We start from the raw sequence: 18,195 nt of genomic DNA on the forward strand, positions 1-18,195 counted from the left end.
ATGAGCACAGAGGGATATGTAGTTCGACACTAAAACAGACTTCCTATTTTAAAGAGATATTTAGCCACAAGTGGAAGATTGCATACATAAGAAAGAGTCTGTTGAAAGGGGGAACAGGTTTAGGCACAATTCAGAATTTTACCATGAGTATAAGAGCTGTGTGTTTGAGTGTGCTTTCGGAGTAAATATTTAGATTACTGACTTAAAGACCACAAAAAGGTTGACACATAGATAAATCCACAATCACATTTAATTTATTTTGATACATACAGACCCCAGTAGAAAATGTTAAAAGCTATATACACTGTAGGAAAAATAATCCTAGAATATGTATCAATCACATGATTGTTCTGTAAAATTATTCGGCCAACGTTTGCTCTCAACGATCTCTTCCTTCTTACACGAGCAGTGTCTAGGCTGGGGTCGCTGGCTGCCCTTCCCCTCAGTGAGGTGTCTTCTGAATGGACAGAGTAGTCCATATCAATATCGCTGTCACGGTAGCAGCCGTCAAATGCCATTGCCTGCACAGCTTCAAGGTTCAGCATTGTGGAATTCTAAAAATAGAAAACAAATGAAAGTATGAGTGCCTTTGCATTATTCATAATTTTTTTAGGATCACATACCTGTACTAAGTATATGAATAGAGTCTGGAGATTAAGAAGGCATACATAAGGTTGTTTGACAGGTTGCATATAAGCGAAATGCGTCAGAGGTTGCGTTGGTGACATTTGCAGTTTATTTGTATAGAAGAGTAGTAATATAGATCCACACATTTTTTGTTGCGTTTAGTTCTTTGGAGCTGCAGTTGTCTTTCACTTTGCAATTTCCGTGGTATTCAGAAAATAAGGGATTTATACAAGGTTTAAAATCTGATTATTTATTATTCTCTTTCTAACAAGTTGGCTACATGCCCAAGGTATCCATGAGAGAAGCACCCTTCTCACAAGTACTTCTGCAAGGTTCATCAATCGAGCATGGGTGAGCGGAGGCTTCTGATTAGGCTGTCACTTTCTCCATTTATTGTACTCCAGCAGCCATTCAAATCGTTATAATGTACATCAAAACTACATTTCCCATGAACACAGGGAAAATGGAAACAAAAAATGTCCCAAAAGTATTGGCCAATCCCAAGCCAGGACTCCTCATATCTTCCTTCGTGGGCACTCTATCCTCCTCTTTCTTCGCTGCTCCAGCAGCATACAGATGAGTGTTTTTCTTTCCTGATAGTTCTGACTGATTTTATAATGTTGAACGCTTTGTTTGTGGCTTATGCGGCAATGTTTTCGTAGCGCACTCATTAGCGCTGGTGCTTGGGTTTATTGTCAGCTGTGCCTTTGTTGCTACCGCGGGAGCGTTTTCTCTGCTCCTTTCGCGGTTATGGCGTGTTGACTGAGGCTCTGTGCGTGGGAGGCCTCCGACCACTAGGGGACCACACGCCTTTCGCTGCCACTCCTTAGAGCTTACCCCCTGTGGGCGTGAGTCGTCGAGTTCCGCCTTCATCCATTTGACAGTTGGAGCGGCTCGAACAGAATCGCGCGACCACGGGGGAAGAGATTACTGTTTAACAATGCAGCGTTTGGGCTAATCTTATTTCAGAGCCCCTGCCTGGAGCCTGAACACCCGCGTTGCGGGTAAGACACAATTATATTAAAGGGACCGGCCCAGGCAGAGTTAGTGACATTTTAATTCACAATTAGGAGGTTGCTGGGTCCCTGTTTTCTTTCTGTAACCCCATTAGGCGTGGGCTGATTTTATAAGGGTTCTGCCCTTACTGTATCCCCTTTACTAATTTTATTCAGCTATCTGATTGTACTCATTATGGAATATGAAGAGGACTATGAGGAGGAGGAGGAGGAACAGGTCATGTACCTACCAGTGGATGACCATTTTAGTCAGGTTATGGATTCCTCCATCTTGAAGGCTGTGTCCCGGGTGTTTGCGCCGCTGGAGAAGAAGATTGATTTACTTCATGCACAATGTCAACCCCTCAGTCAGAGGGAAGATGTTTCGGGGCAGGTGAGTCCCTTACCTCCAGGCCAACCATCCACGAGCGCAGTAGAACCTGAACGGAAGTGCTCAGAGGACGCAGGGTAGATTCAGCCACTTTTTTCATGCTTAAAGAAGGCTTTCTTGGACGCCAAGACTTCTGAGCCTTCTAAGAAACCGGGGGAGCCTCCGACTGAATCCTCTGGGGTTCCCGATGATGTAGTTACTCTAGACCCAGATGAATCCCCTCACACTTCAGGTGGGGATGGAGAGCCGGAGCGCCCGGGGCGCCTCTCTCATCCCACTCAGTTGACGTCCTCGGATCTTAGTGCAGACATGCTCAATCCGGACGAGTTCCTACATCCTCGCTCATCGCAATGGGTCCCAGTCCCCAAGGTGGCGGCCTATATGGCGGCCAGGCTTCGTAAACCTTTAGACGATAAAGTGCCTAGTTGCCTTTGGGAAGAATGCCCACGTCCTACCTTGGAAGGTAAGGTCGCGGTTACTCCAGAGATTGACCCCATGATGTCCACCTTTTTGACTAAATTTGTGAAGGACCCCAAGAAAGGCATAGATCGCTCCTGGCGAGCGTACCAAGATAAACTCTTGGACACGGCGGGCCTTTAGCAAAAATTCTGGACATGGCCGAAGATGCCAAGGCCACGGGCTCTCTGATTTCCCCGGACATGCTCTCGAGTTGGGCGCAGAGGGCGATTATTTCCCTAGGAAATGCTAATGTGGCCATTTCAACTGAGAGACGGAGGTCTATTCTGATTAAAATAGATCCAAAGTTAGGTGAACTAGCCACGTCTGAGGCAGGTCCAATTGCGGAAGGTAATCTCTTAGGAGATCCGTTCGTCAAACAACTTGGCAAGTTCGTGAACGCATTTAACTCCTTAGATAAGGCCCAAACATCAATTAAGCGCATCATTACCCCCGTGCTTTTGGCATGGCCTGTTGTGGCAGGGGGCGCTTGTCCGGCAGACCCTACAGTAGAGCCTCCTATAAGCAAGGCGAATCACACAGGGGACAATACCAGGATCCTGACAAGTTTGGAAACTTGTATCCGACCAGAGGTTTTCCCCGCCGCCGCGGTGGCAGAGGCAGAGGAGACGGAGGATACAATAATGAAAGAGGTGAGAGTTCAGGGGTGAGAGGTTGCAGACCTTCTGCGGAAAGGTGCCATTACTCAGTCTTCCCTACACCCTCGGGGATTTCTTAGCTATTTTCCTAGTGAAGAAGCAGGACGGAGGCTATCGCCCAGTGATGAATCTCAAAGAGTTCAACGGGTGGCTTATTTACCGCCATTTCAAAATGGAGGGCATTTACCTCCTACGGGATCTGCTTCAGGAAGGGGACTGGATGATCCGTCTGGACCTGGAGGATGCCTACCTTACGATCCCGATTTTTGCTCCACACAGACGTTTTCTTCAGTTTCAGTGGGGCTTGCAGATTTACGAGTTCACTTCCCTTCCTTTCGGGCCATCCTCTGCTCCGTGGTGCTTCACCAAGGTGATTAAACTGGTGGTGGAGCACCTCAAGTCGGAGGGCATCTGATTGATAATCTATCTAGACGACATGCTCCTCTTGAACCAATGTCCGCGGAGGTTGAAGGTCCACCTACAAGAGGCGGTGTTCCTCCTGGAGTCGCTAGGGTTCATTATCAAAGAGAGCAAATCAGACCTTCTCCCGTCTCAGAGAATGCAGTTTCTGGGCTTTATGATAGACTCGGTGGCGCCCACCTTGTCCCTCCCCTCTTGCAAATTATCCAAGATCAGACACGAGCTGAAGCGTACTCTGGCACGGCACCTGGCCAGGGTGGTAGGCCTTCTGTCGTCATCAATTCAAGCGATATTCCTTGGACCTCTTCACTACAGGGCGCTTCAGCGCCTCAAAGCCTTTCACTTGTGCAAAGGTCTCACCTACTCTCAGGCCGTTCCCCTCGCAGAGGAGGCGAGAACGGAGTTGCAGTGGTGGATCAAACATATGGAGGCATGGAACGGTCGGGCGATTTTTGGCTCCAAGCCAGATCTGGTAATAGAGTCTGATGCCAGTGGCGCTGGCTGGGGCGCGTGTTGGGGTGCGGTATCTACCGGCGGAAGATGGTCATCTGCAGAAAGAACCCTTCACATCAACTGCTTGGAGCTAATGGCAGGTTCATTTGCAGTAAAATGCTGGACGGAGGAAAAGATTCAAAGCTGTGTCCTAAAGTTGGACAATGTAGCAGCAGTACGCTACATCAACCACCTTGGGGGGACCCGGTCCAGAGCGTTATCCAATGTAGTCCGCGATCTGTGGGAATACTGCCTGGCCAACCAGATATCCCTGTCAGTAGAGCACCTTCCTGGGTCATCCAACCAGGTGGCAGACTGGTGCTCTCGCCACTGGAAGGACACCAGCCTACGGCAACTTCATCCCAATGTTTTCAGGGACATCCAGACCCGATGGGGTCCGTTCTCGGTGGACCTCTTTGCCTCTCGACTTGACACACAACTGAAGCGTTACTACAGTTAGCGCCCGGATCTGGAGGTATCAGCAGTGGATGCTTTTCTTCAGGATTGGAGCAAGGAAAGGGGTTACGCGTTTCCCTCCTTTGCGATGATCAAGATATTGTCAACCCAGGCGAGGAGACAGCAGGCCAATCTGGTGGTGATTACCCCGATAAGGAGATCGCAAGCCTGGTTTTCGGTTCTGATGGAACTTTCCAGGGATTTTCCAATCTCTCTACCCCTCGATCCCGGTCTCCTCAGGGATCCTCAAGGGAATTCTTACCGCCTTCTGGCCACAGGCACCCTGCGTCTGATGGCCTGGCGGGTTACCGGCAACGCTGGAAAGTCCCGGGCCTTTTGGAGGATGCTGCGTCTGCTTGCCAAATCCTGGGCTGACAGCACCAACAAGAGATAACCATCAGCCTGGACTCGATGGAGTAGTTGGTGTCTGCAACAACAAGTGGATCTGATGGGGGCGGACATTGTCCATGTCCTTAACTTCTTAGCCTCATTGGCAAAAGAAGGTTTGGCATACAGGTTGATAAATAACTTTCGATCAGCAATCTCGGCGGGACAGATTCCTCTGGATAATCACCCGATTGGGGAACATCCTTTGGTCTGTAAACTATTGAGGGGCATCAGGTTATCAGTCCCTCCGGAGCCCCGCTACTCAGTTTTGTGGATGTGAACAAAGTTCTGAACTTGTTCCGAGAGTGGCCCTCTAATAAATATTTATCGAGGAAGCAAATATCAGCTAAACTCACGATGTTGCTGTGTTTAATTTCTTGTTGCAGGGTCTCGGACACGAGAGCCTTAGATCTTACAGGCCATGTCTTTACTCCAGATGGAGTCACCTTTCACATTTCTAGGTGCACCAAGTGCAATTTGCGCTCTGTATCATATCCTGCATTTCCGGATGTTCCTAAGTTATGTGTGGTTAGAGCACTCAAAGCCTATGAGGTGGCAACAATAGATATACGCCCACAGGGCGTCAAGCAGTTGTTTATTGCTCTTACGAAACCACACAGGGCAGTTTCGTCCCCCACCATTGCGAGATGGGGACACTGGGTTATGCAGGAGGCTGGTATGGATATCTCCCGTTTTGGAGCTCACTCTGTAAGGGTGCGATGGCATCCAAGACTTTTTCCCTGGGGGCTCGTCTCGAAGACATATTAATGCCGCAGACTGGTCCTCAGACTCCACCTTCAAAAGATTTTATTTTAAGCTAGTAGTATCGCTGGCTTCTTTGGTGGTGTATAAGCTTTAAACTAGCCTAATCAGAAGCCTCCGCTCTTGACATAGAATGCAAAATTTCCTAGCTAACGTGCAAGAAAAATTCAATTCTATTAAGGAGGCGGAGGCGAGGATTAGCCCACCCAGTCTTCATTCGAACCCTCCCAGAATTCTGCGTTGATGTGGTGAGTAAAATCTTTATGATGAAATATTGAAATGTACACTGTTGCAGATGATGTTGTTAGTTATTGTCAGTTGGACTAGTTAAGTAGTGTTAAGTGATTTCACAGGAGTTACTTCCTTTACACTTACTTGATTTTCCTTATACCTTAGGTTCCGATACTGGCAAACAGGAATAATTGGCAGACTACCGTAGATGGGTCGCAGGAAGAAAGAGGAGGCTAGAGTGCCCACGAAGGAAGATATGAGGAGTTCTGGCTTGGGATTGGCCAATACTGTTAGGACATTTTTTGTTTTGATTTTCCCTGTGTTCATGGGAAATGTAGTTTTGATGTAAATTATAATGGCTTGAATGGCTGCTGGAGTACAATAAATGGAGAAAGTGACAGCCTAATCCTCGCCTCCACCTCCTTACTAGAATTGAAACTTTCCTGGACGTTAGCTAGGAAATTTTGCATTCTACCTCTACCAGTAAATCATGTTGTTGCCATTTCTTACCTGGGGTATAACATCTCTAATACTGTCGGTCCCTGTGAGCCTTTCTGTTAGAACTGTCAGCCCTAGGGTGGTCTACCCCTACATTTTTTTCCCTTTGTGCCTCGTTACAGACCGCCATTTTTTGTTGGACATAGGTCTCTCTGTGCCTTAACGCTGCTGAACAGGGCTGAGGTGCAGGTACTCTCTCCTAACAACATGGTTGCCACAGGCCCCTGCTACTGCGGTGTGGCTACTGTCCTATCTGCCCACTAGTAGCTGGGATAAGGCTGGGACTTAATGCTACTTTAACCTTGACCACCCTGCCTCTTGTCACCATAGACAGACACCACGGAGTCTCCAGAGCCTTCTAGAACCTTCCAACCTGCCGGGTTGGTGCCAGAACTTGCCCCCTTTTTGAAGGGTCACCTGACCTAGGGGTATAAAAGTAAAGGAGGGAAACCTGACAAGTCAGTTGCACTACTGGACCTGGGGACCCTCCGCTGGAGTGAAGCCCGCTGAGCTAGGGGGATGCTACACTACTGAGGCTGACTGATCCTAGGACCTGCTGCCCTGAGTCAGATGAGTTACCCTGCCTGCCTGCTGACCTTGCCCTGTGTGAGGGGATCCAGGGACACTACCTCCAGTGTGCCTGCCCAGGGTTACCATAATCTTTTCCCCAACAACTAACCCCTGCCATCCATTGCCAGTGCTGAGACTGGGAAGCACTGTGGACCTGACACCTGAAACTCCCCAACCCGTGCTGAGACTGCTAAGCGCTGTGACACTGTGAAGCGCTGTGAGCCTGGGAGTACTACTGCCATCTGGAAACCTCTGAGGTACGATAACTGCGCTGTGACCTGGAAGCGATGCAAACTCCGAAACGCTGGGGCGAAATCACTGCCGCAGCCCAGTGCCGGGCCCCGGGGGAGGCAAAGTCGCAGACTAGTCTTCCCCCGGGGTCTTTCGCGCATGGATAGGGCAGGCAGGGGAAGGGGAGGAGTTAGGGGGTGGGTATTTAGGCGCAGGGGAGGAAGGGAACTTCCTCTTCCTGCGCCTGGCACCATCGGGAGGGAGAAAAGAAAGGAGCGTAGGGTAGTTTCAGTGATTTAGTGTATTAGGTAGTTTTGTGAGTCCAGCTAGCGTCGGGGGCTGTTTATACGGCAGTCGTTGCTTTACATACGCCGGCCGCGTGATACTTGGCACGATGTCGGGCGTCACGTACGAGGAGGTCCGGGCGGCCTTGCTGCTGCTCGCGCGGGCTAGGCGCGAAGATCTCCTTCAGCCAGGTGTGTTGGGGCAAGCGTGGGTGGAGGCCACCAGGGGCACGCGCGCTGCCTCAGCTGGGGTGAAGGCTGCAGTCATGGCCTGTCAGGAGGACGAGCCAGACGCTCGTGGGCAGGGGAGCGTTCGGAGGGGGGGCGGAGCGCCCAGGGACCCGGCGAGGGGCGGGAAAAGCAAGAGCCTGCCCCCGCGGGCCTTCCCTCTGCTTGAGTTTCTGCCTGGGGCCACAGGAGCGGTGGTGGAGGGCGCGGCCCCTGCGCCTCAGCTTCTGGGGCCTGCACACGCGCCGGCTGGAGCAGGGGAGGGGGAGGGGCAGGGGGATGGCCTTGCTTGGCCTGCTTGCGCAGCGGAAGGAGCTGCAGGGGGGATCGTGGGCCCGGAGGGGGATGGGCAGCCTTCACCACTCTCCCAGGGGATTGCCTTGACTGTGGACGCTGGGGTGGGGGAGGGTGGGCTGGGGGAGGAGGCCCCCACCGACCTGTCCACCAGCTCCAGGGCGGGCACCCCTGCCCCGGTGAGGCAGGCGGCGGTGGGGGCCCCGGGGGACCGGGGTGGGCCTTCCGCCCTGGTTTCCATGGGAGGGGGTCCTGGCTGGGTGCCTGGGATGCCACAAGGCGGTTTCCTTTATCCAGGGGCTGGATTTCACGGCTACTGCCCGCCCCCCCCCATCCCCCAGACCTGGGGCACTGCTTCTTGGGAGGAAAGGGCCAGAGGGGAGAGGATCCTGGAGCAAATCCAGGAGGCCAAGTGGGCTGAACAGACTAGAGCCAGGGTGGGCGCAGTGTGGGGTCATGAGGTTGAGGGCCCCCCCACCCCGACCTCTGAGGAGGAACGGGAGGCGGAACGGGAAGAGGAGCTTAGGAGAGTCAGGGCCAAGAAGGCCGTGGAGGACCACTCCACCCCTTTGAGAGTGACGGCAGGTGTAGGGACGGCCAGGACGGCTCTGAGGCCCGATGGTGCTGGGGCCCGCTCAGGTTGGAGCGACCTGAGGGGCGGGTGGGGATCCAAGCCGGCGGCTGTCGGCAGAGCTAGGGGGTGCCTGGCGCAAGACGGCTCCAAAACGCAGGACTAAAGCAGCAGGGCAGTCTGCGGCGGCTGTCCCTCCTCCGAGGGCTCGGACTTCTGCAGCGTGTGTGGTGCCTGGAAAGCGTGGCCGTGGGGGCGTGCAGAAGGGTGTGAAGAGAGCGGTGAAAGAGGTGGAGAGTGAGCGTCTGAATCTGGAAGCGGTGCTTGAGCTGGACTATGGTGACGAGAGTGATGAGCTGGAAGACGGGGAGGTGCGGGATGACGCAGAAGGCTTTTGGGGCGCTGCGGACAACGGCGACATTGGTGTTTTGCAGGCCCCGGTGGTGACAAGGACCAAGGCTGGGATGGCAGCGGTCCAGGTAGCGGCGCCCAGAGGACGGCCCAGGGAACGGCCCGAGGCACTCACAAGTGAGGGTTCCTGGTGGGCAGCATGGGAGGACGGTCCACGGGGGGGGGTTGGGGAGGGAGGGGCGGAAGAGGACCTGCAGGTTGGTGAGGGGGGGGACGAGTCCGTCAGGGAGCCGGAGAAGCCTGCGGGCGGTCCACTTGAGGATGGTAAGAAAGTGGACGGTCAGTCGGTGACCACGGGGGTGCAGACGGACAAAGGGGATGGTAAAGAGGAGAAGGGGTGAAGATCCCGAAGAAACTGCTGTATATGGGTTTGGCGATGCCGTTGGGCTCGCATCTCTCTGAGAAAGTCAGGGCTAGGATTTGGAGGCATGAATTTGTCGATGTCTTTAAGTTGCTGCATAGAGAGGTGCAGGCTAAGGAGGGTTCAAAGGAGGAGGAGTGGGAGCTGACGAGGCGCCCCAGGGTGCCGGTGACCATGGAGAACTGGACGTCGGCGTTTCTGATTTACGCCAGTATTTACTGTGAAAAGTTTTTGGACAGGGCGATTCCGCTTTTCAAATACATGGACATCATTCGCAAGGCGCAGATGCAGTTTGGGGGGTTTGCCTGGCTGAGTTATGATGAGGAGTTTAGGGCCGAAGTCAGTGCGAATCCCGAGAAGAGTTGGGGGGAGGTTGATCAAGAACTCTGGGTGCAGTGGATGGCGTCCACGCACTCCACTGCGTCCACGCACACGGCCAGCGGCTTGCCGGTGGTTTATCGGTCCTTTCTGCCGCGTCCCGCCCAAAGCGGGGCGGAAAGTGGAACGGTGCCCGGCAACATCGTCTCGGGACAACTGTCCAAACCAGGGGGGTATTCCACAGGGACCTGTTGGAGCTACAATAAGGGGTATTGTTCCAGGTACCCCTGTAAGTTCAAGCACGAGTGCTCGAAATGCGGCGGGAAACATGCCCTTACTCAGTGCCTCACCCTCGCTACGTCCTCCGAACAGTGGAGGAACGCCAGAGGTCGGGGCCACCCTGGACAGAAGGGCGCCTACACCGGTTAGGGTGGAGGCGATGGCCCCCTGGCTCTCGTGTTACCCGGATCAGGAGGCGGCGGCACGACTGTTCTGGGGTTTCACGGAGGGTTTTAGAGTGGGCTACCAAGGCCCTAGGGAGTGCCGTGGGCTGACAACTTGAGATCTGCCAAGGAATTACCTAATGTGGTGGCTGCGAAACTGAAGAAGGAGGGTGAGGAAGGAAGGGTAGCTGGCCCGTTCACTGACTGGCCTTTAGCGGACCTGATCGCCTCTCCGTTGGGGGTGGTGCCGAAGAAAGAGGTGGGTGAGTTCAGGATGATACACCACCTGTCATGGCCGGAGGGCCAGTCTGTGAACGACTTTATTGCAGAGGAGGATTCTAGAGTGCTCTATGCGTCGGTGGACGATGCGATCCGTCTGGTGAGGGTGTGTGGGGCGGGGGCTGAATTGGCAAAATGCGACATCAAGTCAGCCTTCCGTTTACTGCCTATTCATCCGGCGGATTTTTCACTTTTAGGAATGCAGTTTGCGGGGGCCATCTATGTGGACAAAGTTTTGCCCATGGGGTGTGCCATCTCCTGCGCTCTTTTCGAACTCTTCAGCACTTTCCTGCAGTGGGTCTTGGTACGAGTCAGTGGGTGTCGGAAGGTCACCCATTACTTGGATGATTTCCTCTTCCTGTGGAGGGCGTGCTCCGGAGATTGCGGCAGGGCCCTGTTGCGATTCCAGGTGATGGCCCTTCAGTTTGGTGTGCCGCTGGCACCGGAGAAGACGGCTGGTCCCAGCTGTTGCCTCACTTTCCTGGGGATCGAACTGGATTTGGTGCAGTGGCTGGCGCGCCTACCTGCTGCCAAGGTGGCGGAGATACTGGCATGTCTGGACTGGGCGGTGGAGGAGAAGCGGATTCCTTTGCGCGCGGTTCAGAAGCTTCTGGGTTTCCTTAACTTTGCGTGTCGGGTAGTGCATGCAGGGCGGACGTTCTGTAGGCGGCTGGGCATGGCCATGTCGGGGGCGGTGCTTCCAAATCACAGAGTCAGGATTTCCATGGGTGTGAGGGCGGATTTGAGGACCTGGGCGACATTCTTGCAAGACTTTAACAGTGTGTCGCTGGATTTCGATGAGGAAAGGACGGTCTGGCAATGCCAAATTTACTCTGACGCGGCTGGGTCAGCGGGGTTTGGTGTTTTCTGGGACGGTAGGTGGTGTGCGGAGAGCTGGCCGGCCTCCTGGCTTAAACAGGGAAGGAGCATTGCTTTGTTGGAATTCTTCCCTTTGCTGGTGGCGCTGGAAGTGTGGGGGGAGGAATTTCGGAACAGGTCGGTGCTCTTTCATGTGGACAACATGACGGTTGTGGAGCTGGTGAATCATCAGAGGGCAAGGGACCTGAGAGTGCTACGGCTGTTGCGGAGGTTCATGTTGGCGTGTCTGCGGTTGAATGTGGTGTTTCGGGCGAAGCATGTCCCTGGGGCGAATAATGACATTGCGGATGCTTTGTCTCATTCGCAGTGGCAGCGGTTCCGGCACCTGGCACTGGGAGCGGATACATGCAAGACCGAGCTGCCGGCCGGCATCTGGGCCTTGGGGGAGTGAGGATGATTGGCCTGGTGGAGGGTTCAGTTGCAGAGACCACGAGGAGGACGTATCATTTGGCATGGTCTGAATTTGTTGCTTTCATGGGCTGGAATATGGGCGGTGCCGTGTGTGTTGAGTCTGAAGTGGAACGGGGGCTGAGACGTTTTGTGCTGGACTGTATTGACAGGCGGTTGACTGCGGCTACGATTTCTGGTAAATTGGCGGGGATTTCTTTTTACTGTGCCTTGTTTCTGGGTTTTGATCCGACTAAAGATGTGGTTGTGAGCAGGATGTTGCGGGGTTGGGGTAGGGAATACAGGAGTGGGGGGGGTAGGCTTCGGGAGGCGGTTACGTTTGAGTTGTTGGTTCGGCTGGTTGGGGTGTTGCCGGTCTGTTGGGACGACCGGGTTGAGGTTGGCCTTTTCCGTCTGTGTATGGTGTGGATGTTTTTCGGGGCTTTCAGGGTGTCTGAATTGCTGGGGACTAGACGGCTGGCGGGCAGGTTGTTCGAGGAGATTCGTGTGGATGGCGGTCGGCTGGGTATCTGGTTGCGGTGCTACAAGACTGATCAGTTGGGCAGGGGTAAGTGGGTGTGGCTGAATGAGGCGGTAGGTGGGGCGGTTTGCCCGGTGGTTGAATGGCGGTCTTTCCTGGGGTTGGTGAGTGTGGCAAGTGGGGAAATTTTCTGTCATGCGTCTGGCGCGAGACTGACGGCGGGCCAATTGTTGGCAGTGTTACGCAAGGCTTTGCGGCAGTTGGGGCTGTATGCGTCTGGTTTCGGGACTCATTCCTTCAGGATTGGGGCTGCGACAGCTGCGGCCAGGCTGGGGTGGTCCTGGGATAGGATTAGGCAGATTGGGAGGTGGAAGTCACGATGTTGTGAGAGGTATGTGAGGAAATGAGGTGGTCCCAGGTAGGCGGTTGGTTTGTTCATGTTTTGCAGTTTCTCTTCCAACATCTGTTTCTTTTTAGGTTGCGTGGGTGGACCGGGGAGTAGGACGGTGACATGGATTGTTGGGCACTCCTTCGTGCATTGGGCGTCCAAATATGCGGAGCAGCAGGTTTACGGCCGTAACCTGGGACTGAAGGGACACTTGCACGAGGTACAATGGTGGGGCAAAGGTGGCATGCGATGGGGGGCACTACTGTCCTGGCTCGCGAAGATGGTCCCGCAGAGGGGATGCCCTGATTTGCTCATAATACATCTGGGAGAGAATGACTTGGTGCAGCTGTCAGGTTTGGCGCTTTTACAGCTCATGCAGAGGGACCTGGAGGTGCTGAAATCTAGGCTTGCGGTGACCTGCATTGCCTGGACTGAGTTGGTCCCCAGAAAAGTGTGGAGAGGGGCAATGAAACATGGGGCGATCGAAAAGGCACGAAGGAAGCTCAACAGGGCAATGAGACTATACTGTGCTGACAAGGACATAAAAGTGATTGCACACGGAGGGATTCGACTGGAGGAACCTTTGGCTTTTAGGGACGACGGGGTGCACTTGTCACAGCTGGGCAATGCTTGGTACATGATGGAGATGCGAGATGTGGTGAGCAAGTTGTGGCAGGAGAATATCTGGTGTCTCAGGGAGTGGTTGTCGGGTTCTTGCGCAGGCGGACTGTCCTAGGTCGGGGGGGTTGGGCAGGGAACCGCCCTACAGGGGGTTCCCTGGTTGGCGGTACTTTGAAGGGACAGGGGGTCAAGAGCGGGCACACCCATCCCTTGGGGGGGGAGTTCGAAGGGCGGATAGAGGCATGACTGGAAGGATGCAAGGAGCGGGCTGGATGACAAGTGATTGATGGGCAGGAATAAGGTATGGTATGGAGCTTGTAGGGGTTTGTGATGAGGTGGAACGGGTGAAACGAATGAGGGGGGAGTGTGAATGGGGGTTTGATGTTATTTACTTGTTGATGTTATGGTTATGTACAGATTACGCAGCCTGGTCTAATAAAATGGCCTTTTACGCCTACATACTGCGTGGTCTGTTATTGCGCGATGCCGGGCCCCGGGGGAAGCAAAGTCGCAGACTAGTCTTCCCCCGGGGTCTTTCGCGCATGGATAGGGCAGGCAGGGGAAGGGGAGGAGTTAGGGGGTGGGTATTTAGGCGCAGGGGATGAAGGGAACTTCCTCTTCCTGCGCCTGGCACCATCGGGAGGGAGAAAAGAAAGGCCACCCACCCACCCGGCAGTTGGAGGTGCGGTTTGGGTAGGTCCTTTGCATTGCCAGTTTAGGCCAGAGCTGCTTTAGGCGGTACTTTGAAGGGACAGGGGCTCAAGAGCGGGCACACCCATCTCTTGGGGGGGGAGTTCGAAGGGCGGATAGAGGCATGACTGGAAGGACGCAAGGAGCGGGCTGGATGACAAGTGATTGATGGGCAGGAATAAGGTATGGTATGGAGCTTGTAGGGGTTTGTGATGAGGTGGAACGGGTGAAACGAATGAGGGGGGAGTGTGAATGGGGGTTTGATGTTATTTACTTGTTGATGTTATGGTTATGTGCAGCTTACGCAGTCTGGTCTAATAAAATGGCCTTTTACGCCTACATACTGCGTGGTCTGTTATTGCGCCCGATCTGATTGTGCTACGAGGCGCTGTGGTAGGAGTGAAGTGCTGCTGCAACCCGAGCCTCACCTTGAGCGCAAACGCTGTGGCCAAGATCACCGCCACGGCCCAGGAGCCGCTGGAAGAGAATGCTGCAGATCGCGATCACCGCTGTGGCCCCTGAGGCGAATAGGGGGCCACCGCGGTTACTGCCACGGCTGCGCTAAGCCGAGCGCACGAAGGGGAGCGTTGCCAGGCAACCGGGGCACCAGCTGCATCATCAGCCACACCCCCAGGAAGCCACGCTCGGATTGGTTTCTGGGCCCCGAGTCGAACAGGAAGCCAGGAGCCCACCCAGGCCTCGGAGAGGGAAGCGCAGAGGAGAGCGGGAGACCTGACCTACCTCGACTGGGTCTTGAGAAGGGGTGAGAGCTGAGAGAGAGTCTGCCTCCCCTAGTCCAATCCCCAAGTGTAGGAAGGAGCGGGCTGACGGGGGAGGAGGCGGCCTGCGCTTGCCAGTGCCGGCGCTGCTGCGAGGTCTGCCTTTTCCCCCAAGACTAGAGCGGTGAGTCGGGGAGGTCAGGGGCCTACGCCCACGTGGAGGCCGACCCCCCCCCCCGGACAACGGGAATAGTCCTGAGGCCTCCTGGGTCCTGCGCACCTTGTCAGCATAGCCTACATGAATAATAACCGCCTGGGCAACACCCCCCTTGGCGGAAGTGTCTCCTTTGACCCTGTATTGAAACTCTCCAGAAGACCTATTGCCTGCATTGCATATCCACAGAAGAGTTGGTGCCTATATTGTACCTCTGCTTAGGAATGCTCACTTGTGTTGAATAGGTGCAGGAGGCATGGTGCCTAAATTGAATATATGTCTGCCTGACAATCACTACCTGTACTGCACACCGGAATAGAGCATATACCTGCAATAGTGGTGTTACCTGCCATGTATATAGATCTACCTAGGAAGTGTTACTTGTAATGACTATATCTCTGCAATATGAATGTTGCCCAAATTGAATATATGTCTGCATAAGAATTGTTATCTGTATTGACCTGAAGCTACAAAAACCTGTTTACACTGCATACTGAGAGACCTTTGCGTTTTCATCCCTGACCAAAAGTAGATAAAGATACTTGTTCTCATAAATGAACCTAGAGTGGTATCACCTTATTGTGTGTGCTTTACTGTGTCATAGTGGGAGTGTGCTGCACAACTACTTCACACATAGCCTCGGGCGTGCCTACCTGCCTCGCGCCAAGCTACCGTGTCAGAGTCAGTGGTCCCTGGGACCCTTGGCCTCACACTTTCTCATATCTTAGCAGTGGCATTTAAGGAAGTCTCCTCCTGCCTAACATCATGTGTCACTACTGAGGGTAAAGGTTTCCTACTCTAAGCTTTGAAGCAAAATAGGGTAATTGGAGTAACAAGGATTACCTTTAGGTAATCAAAGCATTGCCTTCTCATCCCCATTGTATGCCTCAGCCCTTTCACTTCAAAGATATACCAACGTGGCATGATTTCACCCCATCCCAGAGATGATTAAAACACATGGATAAAGAATATCTGTTTTAGCTGTACTGCTACTTACTTTGCCCTAAGAGATGACATCTCTAGTGTAAACCCTAGAGATGGCACTTTCACAACATATGTGGAAAAGACTGAACCATAATGCCACTTTAGGGAAGGCATAACCTTCCATTGCATAACTCCCACTCCAGGAAAATGCATCTCTCTCCTGTAGGACACTCACACAGCAATCGAAAAGAGCAATGCTGCTGGCCCAAGATGTTCAACAAACAAGGAAACCCACCCAGGCTCATAATCTTAGTACTTGATTCCCAGCCATTGGCCACATAATCGTTCAGTTGCCCAATGGTGACCGACTATAAATTGGTTGCTGCCTTTAAACTCCAGGGTTAAGCCAAATGTAACCGCCCAACTGTATTCTCACCTCTAGAATGCCAAACTCAATTGGTGGAAAATTTAGTTCACTTATTCTCAGACTTTGTTACGGAATGGGTAATTTGGCCATACTTTCACTTCACTTCACTTCACTTCACTTCAAAAGCTTTGTTTTGACAAATTTGTCATAAAAAGCGATTACAACATAAAATACATGTTGACAATAAAAGATTTTTCCTTCAAACAGAAACGATAATTTCAAAAGTTATCAGTTTATCAAAAATACAGCTTAAAAGTCGTCATATTATTAAAAACACTGAGGAAAAGCGAATATACACAATTAAAATAGGTCAGGGACCACAACTCAGAGGGAAGTGGCCAGTGAGTCATACAAATGTCAACAACATTTTAAACAAAAAAACAACTGATTAAAAACCAGAACAAATAAATTAAAACACAAACAATAATCGGAGATGTAAACATTTCAAATGGATGTGCAGCACCAGGACTCGGCATAAGCAATGGCATATAGATAGCGCCCCATGAAAAAGTCAAAGCCAAGCCCTGATATGTGGAATTTCAGCATATCCAAAAACTATGGAGAAGCTACATCATATCATTAATACATTAGTAGGCAGCAATAATTAGATACTGATCAAATTGCACTTGGTATACAAGACCTATAGTTAGAAAAAAACAACCTTCTGACTTCCCATATAAACCAATGTTGTGCCAATATTAATGACATTTGTCTTTTCATATTTGATTACTCTCGTTAGCAACTAGTTTTGATCTTATACACCACATCCACCTTAGAAATTTGGCTACGGGGATTGCTTAGCAAGTTGAGGGGTCCAACATCAAAATTCTCAAGGCAACACTACTTTGTCTGGTACCCAGATTCTTGCAAGTCTGCACTAGTCAGACCTTACGGGAAGCAGCAAAGGCAGGACAGGCAAACAGAATGTGTAAGTGGGTTATTGCATGCTTGATGCAGTGGGGGCACTTGTTAACTCCCAGTGGTGATCATTTTGCTGTAAAGGATGTTAGCGGCAGGGTACCCACTCTAAATTGAAAATAACGTTTACGATCAAGGGGTTTAGTTATAATGTCCCAATAGGGTTTGAAACGAGGACAGGGATTTGTTGAAATAAAACTCCCAGTCAGTGAGGTACTATTACTCAATCGGAAAGTATTTTGCCCCACCGTTTCCCAATATCTTTCCTTTATAGCTTATTTGGATAGAGACTGCGTACTAGATGGTTTATCCCACAGGGTTGGCAAGCCCATAGCCGTCAGTGCCCCTTGATGTCTCTGAGCCACCTTATTTTGTGAAATCGGTCTGCCTCAATAACGTCCCTGAGACCATATTTTACGCCAGTATAATAAGGGACGGAGCCTAGCTAAATCAACCAGTGAGTTCCTTCCTAGGTCAGTGAGCAGCAGAAGAGTAGGGGTGCTCTTGGAAAGACTAGAGAGTGTTCGTAGGAACCTGTTTTCGGCAGACGCTAGCGTAGTCCGATTCTCAACCCCCCCAAGCTCTGACCCATACAGAACTGAGTTCACCACCTTTGCATTATAAATCTGTAAAGCAGGACCTACTGGTTTTGTCAAAGATGTTCTGAATTCTTAGCTCAGGGCTCCCGCCAGTTGCCGGTGTTTTAATGCCATTGTTTTAATATGGGGTTTCCATTTAATCTTTTCTCCAGAGTAATGCCTGAATAAGTAAAGGCGACACCTTGCTCTAGAGGCACAACCTCCATAATAAATTTGCCCCTAAAAGATCGATGCTTGTTAAAAATCATAAGTTTGAGTTAAGCTGCATTCATCTTTAACCCTCTAAGGTTGCAGAAATCTTCAAATAAAGCCAACACACGCTAGTTTTGTTTTTAAATGATAAGTGTGTCGTCTGCAAATCTTAAGATAGGGACCTTGGAGCCTACTAGGGTAGGAGCATCGGTGGGTAGAATAGATAAGAATTTAGCAATGTCATTGATGAAAAGGGAGAACAGTGTTGGGACCAAAACACACCCTTGGCGCACTCCCTATTCAACCGGAAATGGGTCTGTGATGTTCCCTTGCATGCCCCAGCGTATATGAGAGAAATTTCTCTTGTGGAGGTGAGGTAAGAGGGTTAACAG

General features: G+C 51.9%; 1 protein-coding gene and 1 long non-coding RNA gene across 2 annotated transcripts in view; one reads left to right on the forward strand and one right to left on the reverse strand.

Moving 5' to 3' along the window:
- Positions 1-232: 232 nt before the first annotated feature.
- Positions 233-18,195, reverse strand: part of GABRR3 (gamma-aminobutyric acid type A receptor subunit rho3) — a 964,887-nt gene continuing 946,924 nt past the window's right edge. Inside the window, exon 8 of the mRNA XM_078657818.1 lies at positions 233-554. Within this exon, the coding sequence (XP_078513944.1) occupies positions 255-554 (300 nt within the window). The 3' untranslated portion in view covers positions 233-254. The remainder of the gene's footprint in view (positions 555-18,195) is intronic.
- LOC144773044 (uncharacterized) overlaps positions 14,492-18,195 on the forward strand; it is a 42,772-nt gene continuing 39,068 nt past the window's right edge. Inside the window, exon 1 of the long non-coding RNA XR_013599908.1 lies at positions 14,492-14,713. This is a non-coding gene — a long non-coding RNA (uncharacterized LOC144773044). The remainder of the gene's footprint in view (positions 14,714-18,195) is intronic.

Source organism: Lissotriton helveticus, chromosome 8 (genome assembly GCF_964261635.1).
Source record: "Lissotriton helveticus chromosome 8, aLisHel1.1, whole genome shotgun sequence".
Classification (NCBI taxonomy): domain Eukaryota; kingdom Metazoa; phylum Chordata; class Amphibia; order Caudata; family Salamandridae; genus Lissotriton; species Lissotriton helveticus.